General features: G+C 37.1%; 1 protein-coding gene across 3 annotated transcripts in view; it reads left to right on the plus strand.

Moving 5' to 3' along the window:
* Nucleotides 1-12,565, plus strand: part of LOC122062908 (molybdenum cofactor sulfurase) — a 45,021-nt gene extending 32,456 nt beyond the window's left edge. For 2 of the 3 annotated variants that reach the window (XM_042626587.1, XM_042626588.1), the window contains 10 exons: nt 2,574-2,651; nt 2,776-2,877; nt 5,780-5,879; nt 6,073-6,177; nt 6,384-6,448; nt 7,780-7,928; nt 9,560-9,792; nt 10,909-11,045; nt 11,593-11,703; nt 11,901-12,565. In XM_042626587.1, the coding sequence (XP_042482521.1) occupies nt 2,574-2,651; nt 2,776-2,877; nt 5,780-5,879; nt 6,073-6,177; nt 6,384-6,448; nt 7,780-7,928; nt 9,560-9,792; nt 10,909-11,045; nt 11,593-11,703; nt 11,901-12,005 (1,185 nt within the window). In that variant the 3' untranslated portion in view covers nt 12,006-12,565. Of the gene's footprint in view, nt 1-2,573; nt 2,652-2,775; nt 2,878-5,779; nt 5,880-6,072; nt 6,178-6,383; nt 6,449-7,779; nt 7,929-9,559; nt 9,793-10,888; nt 11,046-11,592; nt 11,704-11,900 lie in introns of those variants that run through there. The other variant, XM_042626589.1, reaches the window with a different exon arrangement.
* The last annotated feature ends 800 nt before the right edge of the window (nt 12,566-13,365 follow it).

Raw genomic sequence — 13,365 nt, forward strand, 5'->3', positions numbered from 1 at the left:
CTGGGTGTTAGTTATGAGTCCGACTGGTTCCAACTTCCAAGTGCTTATGACCTATCTTCCTGTATTCAGTCTTACACAGGTCATGTGGCACACTCCTTATTTGAGAATAATTTTTGGTATAGCGGTTGGCTTATTTACATGGTTGTCAAGGCCTCACCTAAGCATCCTAGTTGTCCCTTGCGGTCCAAGGTCACCTTATGCACTACTAGTGATGCAGAATCGAGGCTGAACTGGGTTGACCCGTTGGGCAATCTCGATTGAGATGAGTTGGGTCCGACCAGATTTTTGAAATCAGTAGGATATTTCAGGAGTTACCTTATTTAGGAAGTATTGAGTTATTTAATTTTGGGAGATATGTAATCTTTTATTTTTGGGTAATTCTTAGTCAATTAGGGAGTTACCATTTTAAATTTTATTCTGTTTCTAATTTCATTAGTTAGAATTTAGGAAGCATATTAGAAGTTGTTATTTCAGTCTTAGATTTTTATTAGGCAAGTTTTAATTTGAGTTTATTATATAAAGGCATGTAACCTAAGTATTAGAGAAAGAATAAAAAAATATGAATTGAGTAAAGTGTTTGAGAGCCTGTGGGTGTGTGTGTGATTCTTCTTCCCCCCTTTCTTAGTGCGATTTCTCCTTCTCCCTTGCAACCCCATTCAGGATTTCTTTCCTACGCCTACCGGTCCTCCATTAACAAGTGTACTTTTACCAACCTTATTGTCTATAGTTTGACCTTTACACATTTATAAGATGATATTCCCTTGTTATATGGCCTGGGGATATAACATAACATATGGTTCTCACTATGGGGACCTTGACATTGCCCAAGTGTTGCTTAGGTGTCAAGTGGGGCTGGCATAGCCATGCGGCTTGCCTTGGCACCATAACCACTAGATTGGGAATATAACATAACATATGGTGCTCGTCATGGGTACGGGGTACCTTGCACCTTGTTATAGCAAACACCAACAAATACGAAAATAAAAAAAAACACAGATCTGCACAACACAGAGCTTTAACGAGGTTCACACACAGAAGAGAGATTACACCCAAACAGCGACGAGAAAACTCGCTCTGAAACCCTAGCTCGAAAACCCCCACAAATTATAACTACTTGCTCAACAGGACGATAGTACATTATATACTCCTCCAAGTCATGGGTCGATCCATCGAGTCATACCTATCGGCCCAACCCCTCTGCTTCCATTATAGATCTTTAAAAAAAAAACCCATTCGGGTCGCCACCAAAATATGTCGGAGCGGGTCATTCAAGACAGGTCAAGAATTTGAAACAAACTTAACACATTCCTAAGTGTCTCCTAGGTGGTGAAGAGGCGGCTGCTACATTCATGTGGCATGCCTTGGTACCATGACCAGTATGCTTAATTTGAAATTTATTACTGAGAATAATATATTTTGAAGGAGATTACATATAGGAATATCTTCATTCCCCCCTTCATGTCACTGAATAAGTTCTATGAGACTTGGTTTTTTGTCCACTTGCTAGCCGAGTCTTAAGTGCTGAAGGTAATTAGGTTATGTATAAGGTCGAAGGTGTATGATTAATTGAGAACCAATGAGCATCCAGGCATGGATGAGGCAGAGAATGATGTTATTTCTAGCAATTACCTACCTCATATCAGATGCAAAAGGCAACTTTTGTTGTTAGGAAGGGCACACACACTCACATGGCTCTGCACATGACACCAACATATGGCATTGAGGGTACAAGGCATAGGGGAACAACAATACACTCACATGCACCTACCAAGGATTGAACACTGTGGCTCTGATACAATGTTACATCCCCTTATCCGAAAAGCTTGAGCTATTTGAAGGGAACACAACAATGCATATCAACACTAGTAAATATGCAACTCATGCAGCAGTTCCAGTTCATCCCCTTTTTGGATTTGTGACAAATACTTGCTCTGAAAATCTCCATGTTGCCTCAGATGTGTCATTACCTCTGCGAATTGTGTGTCTATACTTGTGGGCACGGATTGGGGGAACTCTTCCTAAACTGAATTCCTGAGATTTTTGGGAAAAAATAAAAAAATGAGACAGCGAGAGGAAAAAACAGGCTCTACTTAGATTGTGCTCCTTGTGTCGGGAGCATGGCATTCCTGCATAATGTTTAAGGCATAAAAATCGTTCATGAACCTTTTTGTATATGATGAATGCTCTTCCTTATTGTTTTGTGTGTTGTTTTTCTTATTAAATTCCTGTCATCAATTTGGATTTTGGCCTCCTAACAAAAATGTTTTGATCTATCAAACAAATAAGTAAATAAACAAACACTAAATATTGTTCCTCTAGTCCTCTATAGACATTTCCATGTTTATTAAACCTTCATCTGAAAGCATACTGGGGATTGAAATCTTCAGTTTTGACCAAGAGTTTATTGGTTTTGAACCTAGCTTGTCTTTTTGTTAAAAAAGGTTTTGAACTTTTGCAATATATGATGTATTAATAACAATCACTGCTCTGAGAGAAATAGAGAGTAGAAAATAATCAGAAGCTTCCATTATACCCTCAATGGATACCTGACAGTGGCTGTTATTTTTCTGTAGACAGGATGTTTTTGCAACCCTGGTGCATGTGCAAAATATGTTGGATTATCTCATCTGGATCTTCTGTCCAACATTGAGGTAATTATTCTGTTCCAACTTTAGTCATTGTCTTAGTGTGTGCTGCTGAGATAGGGTTTTGTTGCATTAATGTGACTGTATGCTTATGTTGTCAATCTTATTCATTGTAATCATTTCTGATTAGGCTGGGCATGTTTGCTGGGATGATAATGATATCTTGCATGGAAAACCTACTGGAGCTGTTCGGATATCCTTTGGTTATATGTCTACATATGAAGATGTGAAGGTATTGTTGCTGTGATGCTCTCTCTCTCTCTCTCATATGAATATGCTAATGTCGAGGAGCTGACTGCCTCACACAGGCATACACCCCACCTCCATGCTGGCAGTTGTTGGGCCAAGCCAATGGTTCAACCATGGTCTATTTTACTTATTAGCACAGTATATGCCTCATATTTCTATATATAATTTGCTGTAGATAAGTCACTTAATGGGCTTATTTTATTGCAAATAAGCCATGAGTTGGGTTATGTATGTGTTGAGCTTTTGACCCATGAGTTTTCTTTGTAATGGGCCACTTTAATGGGCCTAAAATATGGGTTATTAGTTTAGTTAGAGTCCTGTTTTGAGTCTATTTCCTTTGTTATTTCAGTTTTAGTCAGTTTAGGTTTCCCTATTAGTGAATGACTAGTTAGTTACCTACTCCATGTTGGAGTTCTAGTCCTAGTTCTATTTGGAATCCAACTCCTATTAGGTATTGTCTACTCCTACTTAAAGACTAGCTCTTGGTTAAGTTATGATTGTTATTCAGCCCTCTATGTATAGAGGAGCATATGTACTCTCAATTCTCAGATTTGAATAAAGAAAGTTTGCAGTCAATTGCTTCTAAACAGCCGAGATAGCCACCCCACCCACAATTCTCTTGGTTTCTTGCTTCTTTTTTGTGCCTTAAATTCCTGTCATTAGCTTTTATTTGTTGTAACATTCAAGAGGCACAATTCAGATTCTGTAAGAAGCCATTACAGTCCAGAACCGACCAGCACCAATGAAGGTTCTAGGAAAGAGATCAATCTCCATATCTCCCTCCTCTGACCTCTGATCTCTGATCTATAAACCCTTTGAAGGGTGTGTTCTAGACTGCTATAGGACCACTCGGTCCTCTTCTTGAAGCTGTCCAGATCTGTCCAATTGCTGTTTTGCAGAATCTTGAAGTTTTCTCTCTCCTAGGTGAGAAACTCAAGAAAGCTTGTAACTTCACAGCCAGCCATTGGAATCCTCTCAGCTTTGGGGGATTTTATACCCTCCTAGGGACTCACAATCGACCAGCTGTGCAGCTCTATTGGAGCCACACAAGGCCAGCCGCCCCTATGTCTCTTTCTCCCCATTGCAAGTTTTTCTCTCTCCTTGTTTGGGTTGGATTTGGTTTGGTTTTGTTATTGAATTGGTCTAAAGTCTTGGGGGTTATTTGCTGGTTATTTCTCTTTGTTCTCCTGGGTTTTACTTCTGTTTATTGTCAGGTTATTTAGTGAGTCTTGTTTATCTTGGTTGGGGCTTATAAATTGTGGGGGCTAGTTTCTTGTAATCTACTTCCACATTATATTTGCAGTTCTTCACAACAAGCAAGATTTTTCCTGGTTTTTAAGGCAATTGTAAGTTATGTGTGAGTTCCATGTTCAAACCCCTTTCCTACCATTTCTCCTTTTAAAAAATTCAAATAGGGATGTGTACTGCTACTCCCCATGGCATGGTGGTCCAACAGTCCAGGTGAAGTGATCGAACTATCGATTTTCCTTTTAAAATTGTTTTATGAGAAATAACAGAACAGCTGCTGGTTTGAGGATTTGTTAAGTCATGGATTAAGTATGATTTTTTTAGCATTAGGCTTATTCTGTTATGCACAAATTCAGGCTTTTCTCTTTTTCTTTCTCATATTACTATCTGTTGTTTGCAGATAGATGGCTACATTTCCAAACAATCAGATCAAAAGATACTGTTCAATTTCACAAACCCTAATCAGTTCTCTCTGATTCCTTGTCCTCCTGAGATGGCTATCCTTGACTCTTCTATATCAGTAATTCTATTTTGTGCAAATTCAGTCTTTTCTCTCTTGTTTCACCTATTAGTATCTGTTATTTCCAATTGGGAAAATGCTTCCCAACAATCCAATATACTTATTCGATTTCCCAGATTGTAGCCAGCATAGTTGTCATGGCATCTAGGTTACCCAAGGCGTTGGAGGGGACCTGGAGGCAAGGTGACACCAACAAGGTGACCAAGGTGCCTGCCTAGGGGACCAAGGCGACCGTTGTTTAGGAGCTTGGATGCCAAAGTGCCCACCAATGCGGCGCTTTGACAACTTGGGTAGCCAGTTATCTCATATTCACACTCCTCGAATGACTAGACTAGACTCTTCCTTCTAAAATTTCGGAGAAACCCTTAGTTGAGATTGAAACCATTACTCGTTTATAAGTTTAATTCAGTTTAACCAGTGATCCATGTTCTCTATTCCCTTTTAATTAGGTAACCCTAGACTTGTGTCCTCTCTCATTTTCTTTTTGGTTTTTCTTTTGGGGTGACCACCCTTGATCTGTTATTCAGCCCTTTCTTATTCTACTATCCCATAAATCCTCAGGCTGGTCCGATTCTATGCTAATTTATTTTCAGGTTGTCCTTAGCAGCCCTTGCAACTAGACTTATGCCAATTAGAATCCATTTCCATTAGATTCTCCATCAACAGCCTTTTCTGTAAGGCACTATCCTGTAAAAAAATGGCTATCCATAGTATAAGTTGTGGTGATTTTTTAGTCTATTTCTACATAAAATTGACGAAGATTTGACTTTGATTTTAGAAGCTCAACTTAAATTTTTCTCCCAACCATGGGCAATCTTTAAGGATTTTGGGAAACGGGAAAAATGTTTATCAAAAGTATAAGTTAAGGTGAGTTTTATGGTGCATTTTCTATAGAAATTAATGCAGTGTTGATTTTAATTACAGAAGCTCAACTAAGATACTTCGAAGTAAACTCTGTGGCTTTCTTATAGATATTTCCAGTTTGAAAGTGTTTAAAGTTCTTTGTTTTAAATTTTTTCCTTAAGGTTAACTTTTCATATGTAGTTTGTGTACTTCATTGCTGATGCTAGCTAATTGTTGTCAAACTAATTTTTGTTTCTGCTTTTCTGTTCAGTAGAAATTTATCAGCTTCACAGTAAATTTCTTTGTATCATTGCCAAATCAAGCTGCTGTTGGATACATTTTGCGAGGAAATTCGGTTGACTTGTCAACCAAAGGTAATTTCAAATCAAATCCCCAACATAGTTCACAATGGCTTACAGATGCTAATGCCCGAAGCAACTCAACAAGCATTATATTTTTATTTATTTTTCTACTATTCTGACTTTGTTACACATTCATGTATAATTATATTGTTATTTATTTTTAACTATACTGCCTTTGTTACACAATCATGTGTATAAAATGCAGAGAGATGCCTATCAACTTCGAGTGTTCATCTGAAGTCCATCACCATCTACCCAATAAAGTCTTGTGGAGGATTCAGTGTGAATGCATGGCCTTTAAGCAGTTCAGGTAGCAGTTCAGATAGTTACTTCTATCTCTGTGTTTATTATTTTGTGAGAGCAAGTTGCTTGACTATGATCTTGAATGATGTGGATCCTTTTTTACTTGTTGAAGAGACGTTATTTAGGTCTTTCCAAAGCCCATTGAAAGTTCACTTTTTCTCAGTAATTCAATTAACTTGTTTTTTCTTTTCTTTTGGTTGGATAATTGAGCAGGCCTGCAACATGATAGAGAGTGGCTTCTCAAAAGCCCAGATGGTGAAATTCTTACTCAGAAGAAGGTTAGCCATTGGTTGATACGAATTTTACTTCTTTTATTGCCTATGCAAGAACTCACTCATGTTTGGACTTTTTTTCTCTTATCGTATTTTTTTTTTCTTGATGCTCTTTGTGCATGCTTTAGGTGAACATAGTCCATCTTTTTAAAGAAAACGAAATTGCAAATTAAGAATAGAGAAAGGTAACCGCACAATTCCAGTGTGCAGAATCCTGAGCACGCTGTCTCACTTTTCACACCATATCCTTTCTTGTCATTAAATGCCCACCCCTATTGGATGATTCGTAACCCTCCCCGTTAAGAATAATATACTCTCTAGAAATTCTCTGCATTTTTTGCATAATCATTAATCCACTTCCAATATATCTTTACCAAACCATTTTTCACCATTTAAGAAGGATATGCGGTTCGATTTATTGATATAGATCCAAGTCGATGTTGTTCGTCATCTTTATAAATTGCCAGCTTCCGATCTCTGTTTTGCCTCATTCTTGTATTCATCTTGAAATTTTAAAATTAGTACTGTAATAGTTTCAGACCCAGAACAACCAAGCAAATATGAAGTAGAACAAGGAGAGAATAGAGAACCAAGAGAGAAGAAGAGAAATAGAAGGGAGCACAAAGAGTGCTACCGAAAGAGAGAATTGTGTAACCTCCAATTGTTAGTGCTAATATGTATTTATAGCCAAAACTATATCATAATTACAAATATACCCTCACTACTTATGTGCCACACCCATAAGACACGGAACACCCTGATAAGAAATATGTCCCAAGTATGCCATTACGATAATAACTCTTAACGAGTACAACATTTACTATTCCTGGCTTAATTTACTCATTTAGTTGATTGTGGACAACTGTTCCCCTTTTAGAGCTTGTGTGCACCAAAACACACCTACCTCAATATTTTGGGTGTTAAAATTTGGTTGACAAAATACTCCTATTCTTTCTCTGGTACACCTTTCTTACTCCCATGTAATGATTTATGCTTTGGCTTTCCTAAGAAATGCTTCTTTTGGCCCCATGTGAACACTTGCGCCCCCTTTCAAAACCACACACATATGGAAATAATATACCGTCCAAATGAACCACCATCACTGTGGACAAATTTTCTCCTGTTAAAGACAAGAAATTCTCAACCATTGTTTAAGCTAGTGAATAATAATAAATGGATCTGACATGAGTTTTCTGTGGACACATTTAAGTTACTGTGATTCTTTGTATGTGTTCTAGCTCAATTATTGGCATGCATATTTACATTTATCTTTTAATAGACAATGCCTTCCTCTTCATTTTCAAAGATGCCTAATTTCTCCGAATCTGGTTTTGCAGGCTCCTGAGATGTGTCTTATTAGTACCTTTATCGATCTCACCCAAGGCATATTGGTTGTAGAGTCACCACGTTGCAATATGAAACTTCAGATAAATACTGAGTCAGATCCCTCTCATGGTGTGAAAGAAGTAGAATTACAATCCCAAAGGTGCAATTTTTTGTGCACTAGTGTGATGGATTATAGTTGCTTGTTTCTCATTCTCAACTAAACTCAACTTAGTGTTTCTTAACACAAAAGGATAGGTTATGTGAATCCTGTTACCTATATCGTATCTTGTAAACCCTGCCTATTACTCATTCTCCCTCCCAAATTATTTGCAAATATAATTACCTTTCCAGACATTAAATTTCAGTGTTTGATTCTGAGATCTTAATACCTTTGTGAAGAATTAAGGGAAAACTTTTGTAATAATGTTGAACAGCAACAACAACAACAAACTCAGCCTTATCCCAACTTAATGGGATCGGCTACAGTGCAAAACAAATTAGGGAAATCTGAGGTCAAGGCAAAAAAGGAGAAATGAGAGTAAAAGGAAAGAGGTGGGAAGATTTGTTTTGTTTTGTTTTTCTATTCCCCATCTTTCAGAAACTTAGTAGAACAGGTCCAAATCAATTTTCCTAGGTTGTGTTGACTATTAGATATTTCACACAACTATTTGGAAGTAATGAAGATATGATGAAGTATCTCTCTCTCTCTCTCTCTCTCTCTCTCTCTCTGGCTTTGGCAACTAAATATTCCAAGTGATTCTCCTGGAGTTAATCTCTGCAGATGTTGCGACTGAGAAATATTTGGCATAAAATATTGAATAAAGGCTGAGGTATAGTGAACGGGTGTCTCACTTGAGCAATGATGTCCCAAAATCCAATAATCCAATCACTTTCCTATTCCTGATCTCAAATCCGTCCATTGTTCTGGCAATGGGAGGGCATTGTGAATACTTTTCCAGTTTTCCGTGAATATATGAAGGTCACTTTACCAGCCACCTAGTGTCTAAGGAATCTGATTATCCTAATTACAAATTTTAGCCAAGAGTGAGGTGTGAAAATCAATATTTTCTATTATTAGTCCTCTTACCTTTATTTGTTTGGGTTGGAGTCGGGGGAATTGTGTCCTATTTTTTTTTTTGGTGAAAATGTCCTAATTGATTGGTTGCTTCTTTTCCTTTTCAAAGGGTCCATGAAAATATTTCTTCTTATTTAGTCAACAGTTGCAGAGATATTTTTTGGAACTCCATGCTGGATTGCAAGTGGACAGGGAAGTTGGCAAGAACGGATTCCCTTCTCTTTTTTTGTGTCTCGAGGCTTTAGTAGTGTTGTCTATCCTGGATATGCTGTAAAGTTTGACATAATTTGTTCCTTATCCCAAAATGGGAAAGAAAAAAAGTAGAAAAATTGTTTTTGTAATCAATGCTCATCTAGTTTCTGAAGAAATGCATCAATAAAAATGCTGTTTGTTTCACATGCAACTTTCACTATAAACAAAATTATCATGTCTTAAACCTTACTAGGATTTTCTTTGACACCCAAGCACACAACCTTGGAAAATACTTGGTTTCATCCTCAACAGCCCTGAACCTGTCAAATCCTTAAACCACCATTGAAAGGTGGGGAGGTAGAAATATATGTCACTAGTTGGGGTTTCTGTGTCCAGAAGCCTTAACTAGATCTTGAAGATGTTACAAAAGATGATTGCTTCCTGAACAAAGTATTCATCATTTAAATTTAATGATTAAATCATACCATGGCATCTTGATCTAAGATGGTTTTGTTTTGAACTAGATATGTTGTGCGGGGCTATTGTAATGAAGTTGATCTGTGGTTTACCAAAGCAATTTCTCGTCCTTGCACTCTATTAAGATGTTACAGTTCTGAGTACCACTCATGCATGAACAATGGAGGCAGTGCAGCCATGTGTAGAGATGTCGGCAGCAAATTGAATTTTGTCAATGAAGCTCAATTCCTGCTCATATCTGAGGACAGTGTCTCTGACCTCAACACCAGATTATGCTCAAGTGAGTGCCTGAAATTTACTTCTTTCCTGTCTTGTGATGGCTATTCTTCATGCTTCTGGTGCAATCATAGAATTTTCTAGCCTTCTTTTCTCTAAAAGAGTTCATATATCACTTTCTTTAAAACAGAATATTTTCACTTGGAGGCTAATCCATTTCACTTTAGGTATTGCATTTGAAAACTATATGGCAAATTTTCTGCATCTTTTTCACCGGGTTTTTTATTTTTCAATAAATTGTGATTGAATGATAGCCCCACAAAGCCCTATGTTCTTCAGTTGATTCACCGTAAAGTTTGAGTGCATTTAAATTATATTACTAAAATAAATGGTGTAAAAGAGTCGAAACATAATTGAGGTAGTTTTTTTTTTTTTACCCCCTTTCTGTATTTGTCATCTGTCAACTCCTCGTAAACTAAATGAATCAAGGCTAATGGATCTCTTACAATATTATGACTTTCTCAACATATCATTGCTTCCATGTCCTGCCACTGTGGCTAAAGCGAGCAGAAATGGGCTGGACCTAGATGGGTCAAGTTGGCTTTCTTTTTGGAAAATACGGTAACAGCAGACCCTGCCAATTAATGACCAGGTTCAGAAATGTCATCTCAAAACCCAGAAAAAACTAGGTAAACTGGCCTAGCTTTTACTTTTATTGTCTGGGTTGGGCCGGTTGGGTGCAGAATGAGAAATGCCAATGGAACCTAATCCATTTATTGGGTGGATAAAGTTGTTTCAATTAGTTAAAATATAGAGGAGGAAGACTTGGCAGATTTGGAGTTATCTACTACTGGTTAGTTTTCACTAACACATATGTTCATGACAGTTTGCACAGCCATGATGGTGATTTTTGAAGGAAATTTAAGGAATTAGATAGTAACAGAACATTTATTTGGGGACTATTTTTCATCAGTGCAATCACTGAGTAATGAAACAGATTGATTTTATAGGCTTATTTTCTGGATGGTAAAGCAGTAGAAAAGAACTGGAAATCATGTTTTGCATGAAAGTGTTTTTCCAATGACTTAATACTTTGATGTGAATAAACAAAAAATATTATGCTTTTTGGAGAAAGCATCTAACTTGGTGGTGAATTCTAGCTAAGTTTTTCTTGTAACAGATGTACGAAATGCTAGTCACCAACAGAAAATTCATATTGATCCGATGAGGTTCCGTCCCAATCTGGTCATTTCTGGAGCAGAACCATATGCAGAAGATAGCTGGAGTAATCTCAACATTGGGAATAAACACTTTACTGTAAGCTCTTTGAACTTTGAATTGAATATGTTTGTAGCATAATGATGAGATGTTTTAGCCGAATTGCTTTTTCTGTATCTGATTTCTAGTATCCATCATAAAAGTGTGCCTCAAGAGATTTTTATTGGGAATTTTATCTTCTTTTAGTCAGTACGATATATTGATTGTATCTTTTTTCTAGTTAGTGATTGTTGCATATGTTATGATTATTATCAAACATTATTATGTTGCGCTTTCTGAAGCCCAATGGGAAAAAGCATCAAATGTTCAATCAAGTACGGCCTGCTGGTATGTCAAATGTCAAGTAATTTTATGCTTGCATCCCTGCATCATCGTCACCACCTGAAATTGCTGAACAATCAACGTTAGCCTTTTCACGCAGAAAAAAACTTTTGCAATAGAAAATGAGGATGAACCACGACATGAAGTCCTAGAATATGAGATCCATATTTTGAATGCTTGGTACACTGAGGATATCAATGCCTCTCCATCTATTTCCAGACTAGTCAATTTCTCATAGTTCTGTATCTGATTGCTTTGTTTGCAGTCATTAGGTGGATGCAATCGTTGTCAGATGATCAATCTTGATCCTCAAACGGGAAAAGTGCACAATGCGAAAGAACCATTGGCAACTTTGGCATCATACAGAAGAGTGAAGGTCAGTCCTTTTCTATTGTCATTTCTTTAATGAAGACCAGTAAGGATTAACTGTTTTGTGATTCTTGATCTTGATATTAATATTACTAGCACTCTGTTATTCCTCGACCAAATTTCTTAGCATTGTTTTATTAAGGCAAGCTCAAATTGCTTGTTATGTAGTAATATGCAGTCAATAGTGTTCTTGTGTTGAAGCAGGGAAGGATTTTCTTCGGAATCCTGTTGAGACAAGAGAATATAGTGGGACAGACAGAAGAAGGAAATTCATGGATCCAAGTTGGGGAAAGTGTACATCTGGAATGAATTGTCTACAAATGGGCACCAATTTCTTACAGTCGAAACAGCTTTTTTTTAAAAACCTGTCTGATAGACTAAAGGGTACAGGTCCACCTACAACTTGCACATACGCTAATGAATGTCCGGTGGAGTTGGATCTTCCATTGTTGTAGATGAAACCTCAATGCAACTCTGCTCAGCTCAACTCAACTCAATTCAATTCAAGTAAGCTTTATTGCTACTAATTGTGGTTCTTGCACAATTCCTGTTTTGCCATCAACTCTATTTAAAGTCATTTTTTGTTGGCCCAAAACAATCCATAATTTTTCTGATCACTTCTCTTCAAGTGAATTTTGAGCCTACTTGGTCTTTTACAGCTTCCAGCATTGTTCTTGTAAATCTTTTTTATTGTGTATATCCTGATTACATTGGAGAGATCCAAAAGGGGAAGGAAAGAGTTGTGTGTTCTTTATGCTTGTACAAAAATTGTGACCTTTGTCAAAGGGATCAACCCAGTTGAAGAAGATCTTGATGTAGTACTGTATAATGTACAAGCTATTATATTAAAGAAACACTTTGTATTCCCATTTCGTGGTCTCTTCTACTTCCTTAAAAGGCTCCCCAAGAGACGGCCGTTACATTTATATTTTCCTTGGAAACCAATTGTCTTGTAGAAATAAACAGTAGTGGAAAATAGAAATTAAGATAGACACTATAGTTATGAATTTTTTTTTTTTGCTAACGACAGGTATCTAAGCCTTTGGCCTGACTAGTCCTGCGGGCCCATATTGACACTACAACCGCATAGATTAAGTTATACTGTGTTTGAATGAAAACTATTCAACTTTCATCAAAAATAGTGAAAGCACACTAAACACCGCTTTGTGAGTGGCTCCAAGGAGGTAAGAGGAGTATAACTTAGAATCACACATTTTTTGAGGCGAAGGTCTCTTGTCAACTCGGCTACCCCCTTGGGGTTCTCAGTGGTTTTGAACTTATGATATAGGAATACATAGTTCTCATGCATGATGTCCAAGATAGTTATGAAATAAAGTATTTGCATTTGGTATGTCAAGAATGACATGGACCACTTATCCACAAAATCTCAGCATTATAAGGGACTATATCTTACCAAGTGCAAATGACTCGAAAGAAAAAAAAAATTATGATTTTCTCATATGTGAAAGAGGTGGTTGAGGCACTTATTGGTTTTTGAAGACAGGGAAGGAGTGGGATAATTTCAAATCTGGTTATAGAAATTTCCATTTTTGTTTGGTTTCTTTGATGTGTCATTTTTTTTCTTTTTCATAGTGTAGAGGTAAATGGTTTTTCTCATGAATTAGCTTACATTTGTTTTCCATGCTGACTCCATGACCTTGCTTGACAA

Source organism: Macadamia integrifolia, unplaced genomic scaffold (genome assembly GCF_013358625.1).
Source record: "Macadamia integrifolia cultivar HAES 741 unplaced genomic scaffold, SCU_Mint_v3 scaffold1144, whole genome shotgun sequence".
Lineage (NCBI taxonomy): Eukaryota > Viridiplantae > Streptophyta > Magnoliopsida > Proteales > Proteaceae > Macadamia > Macadamia integrifolia.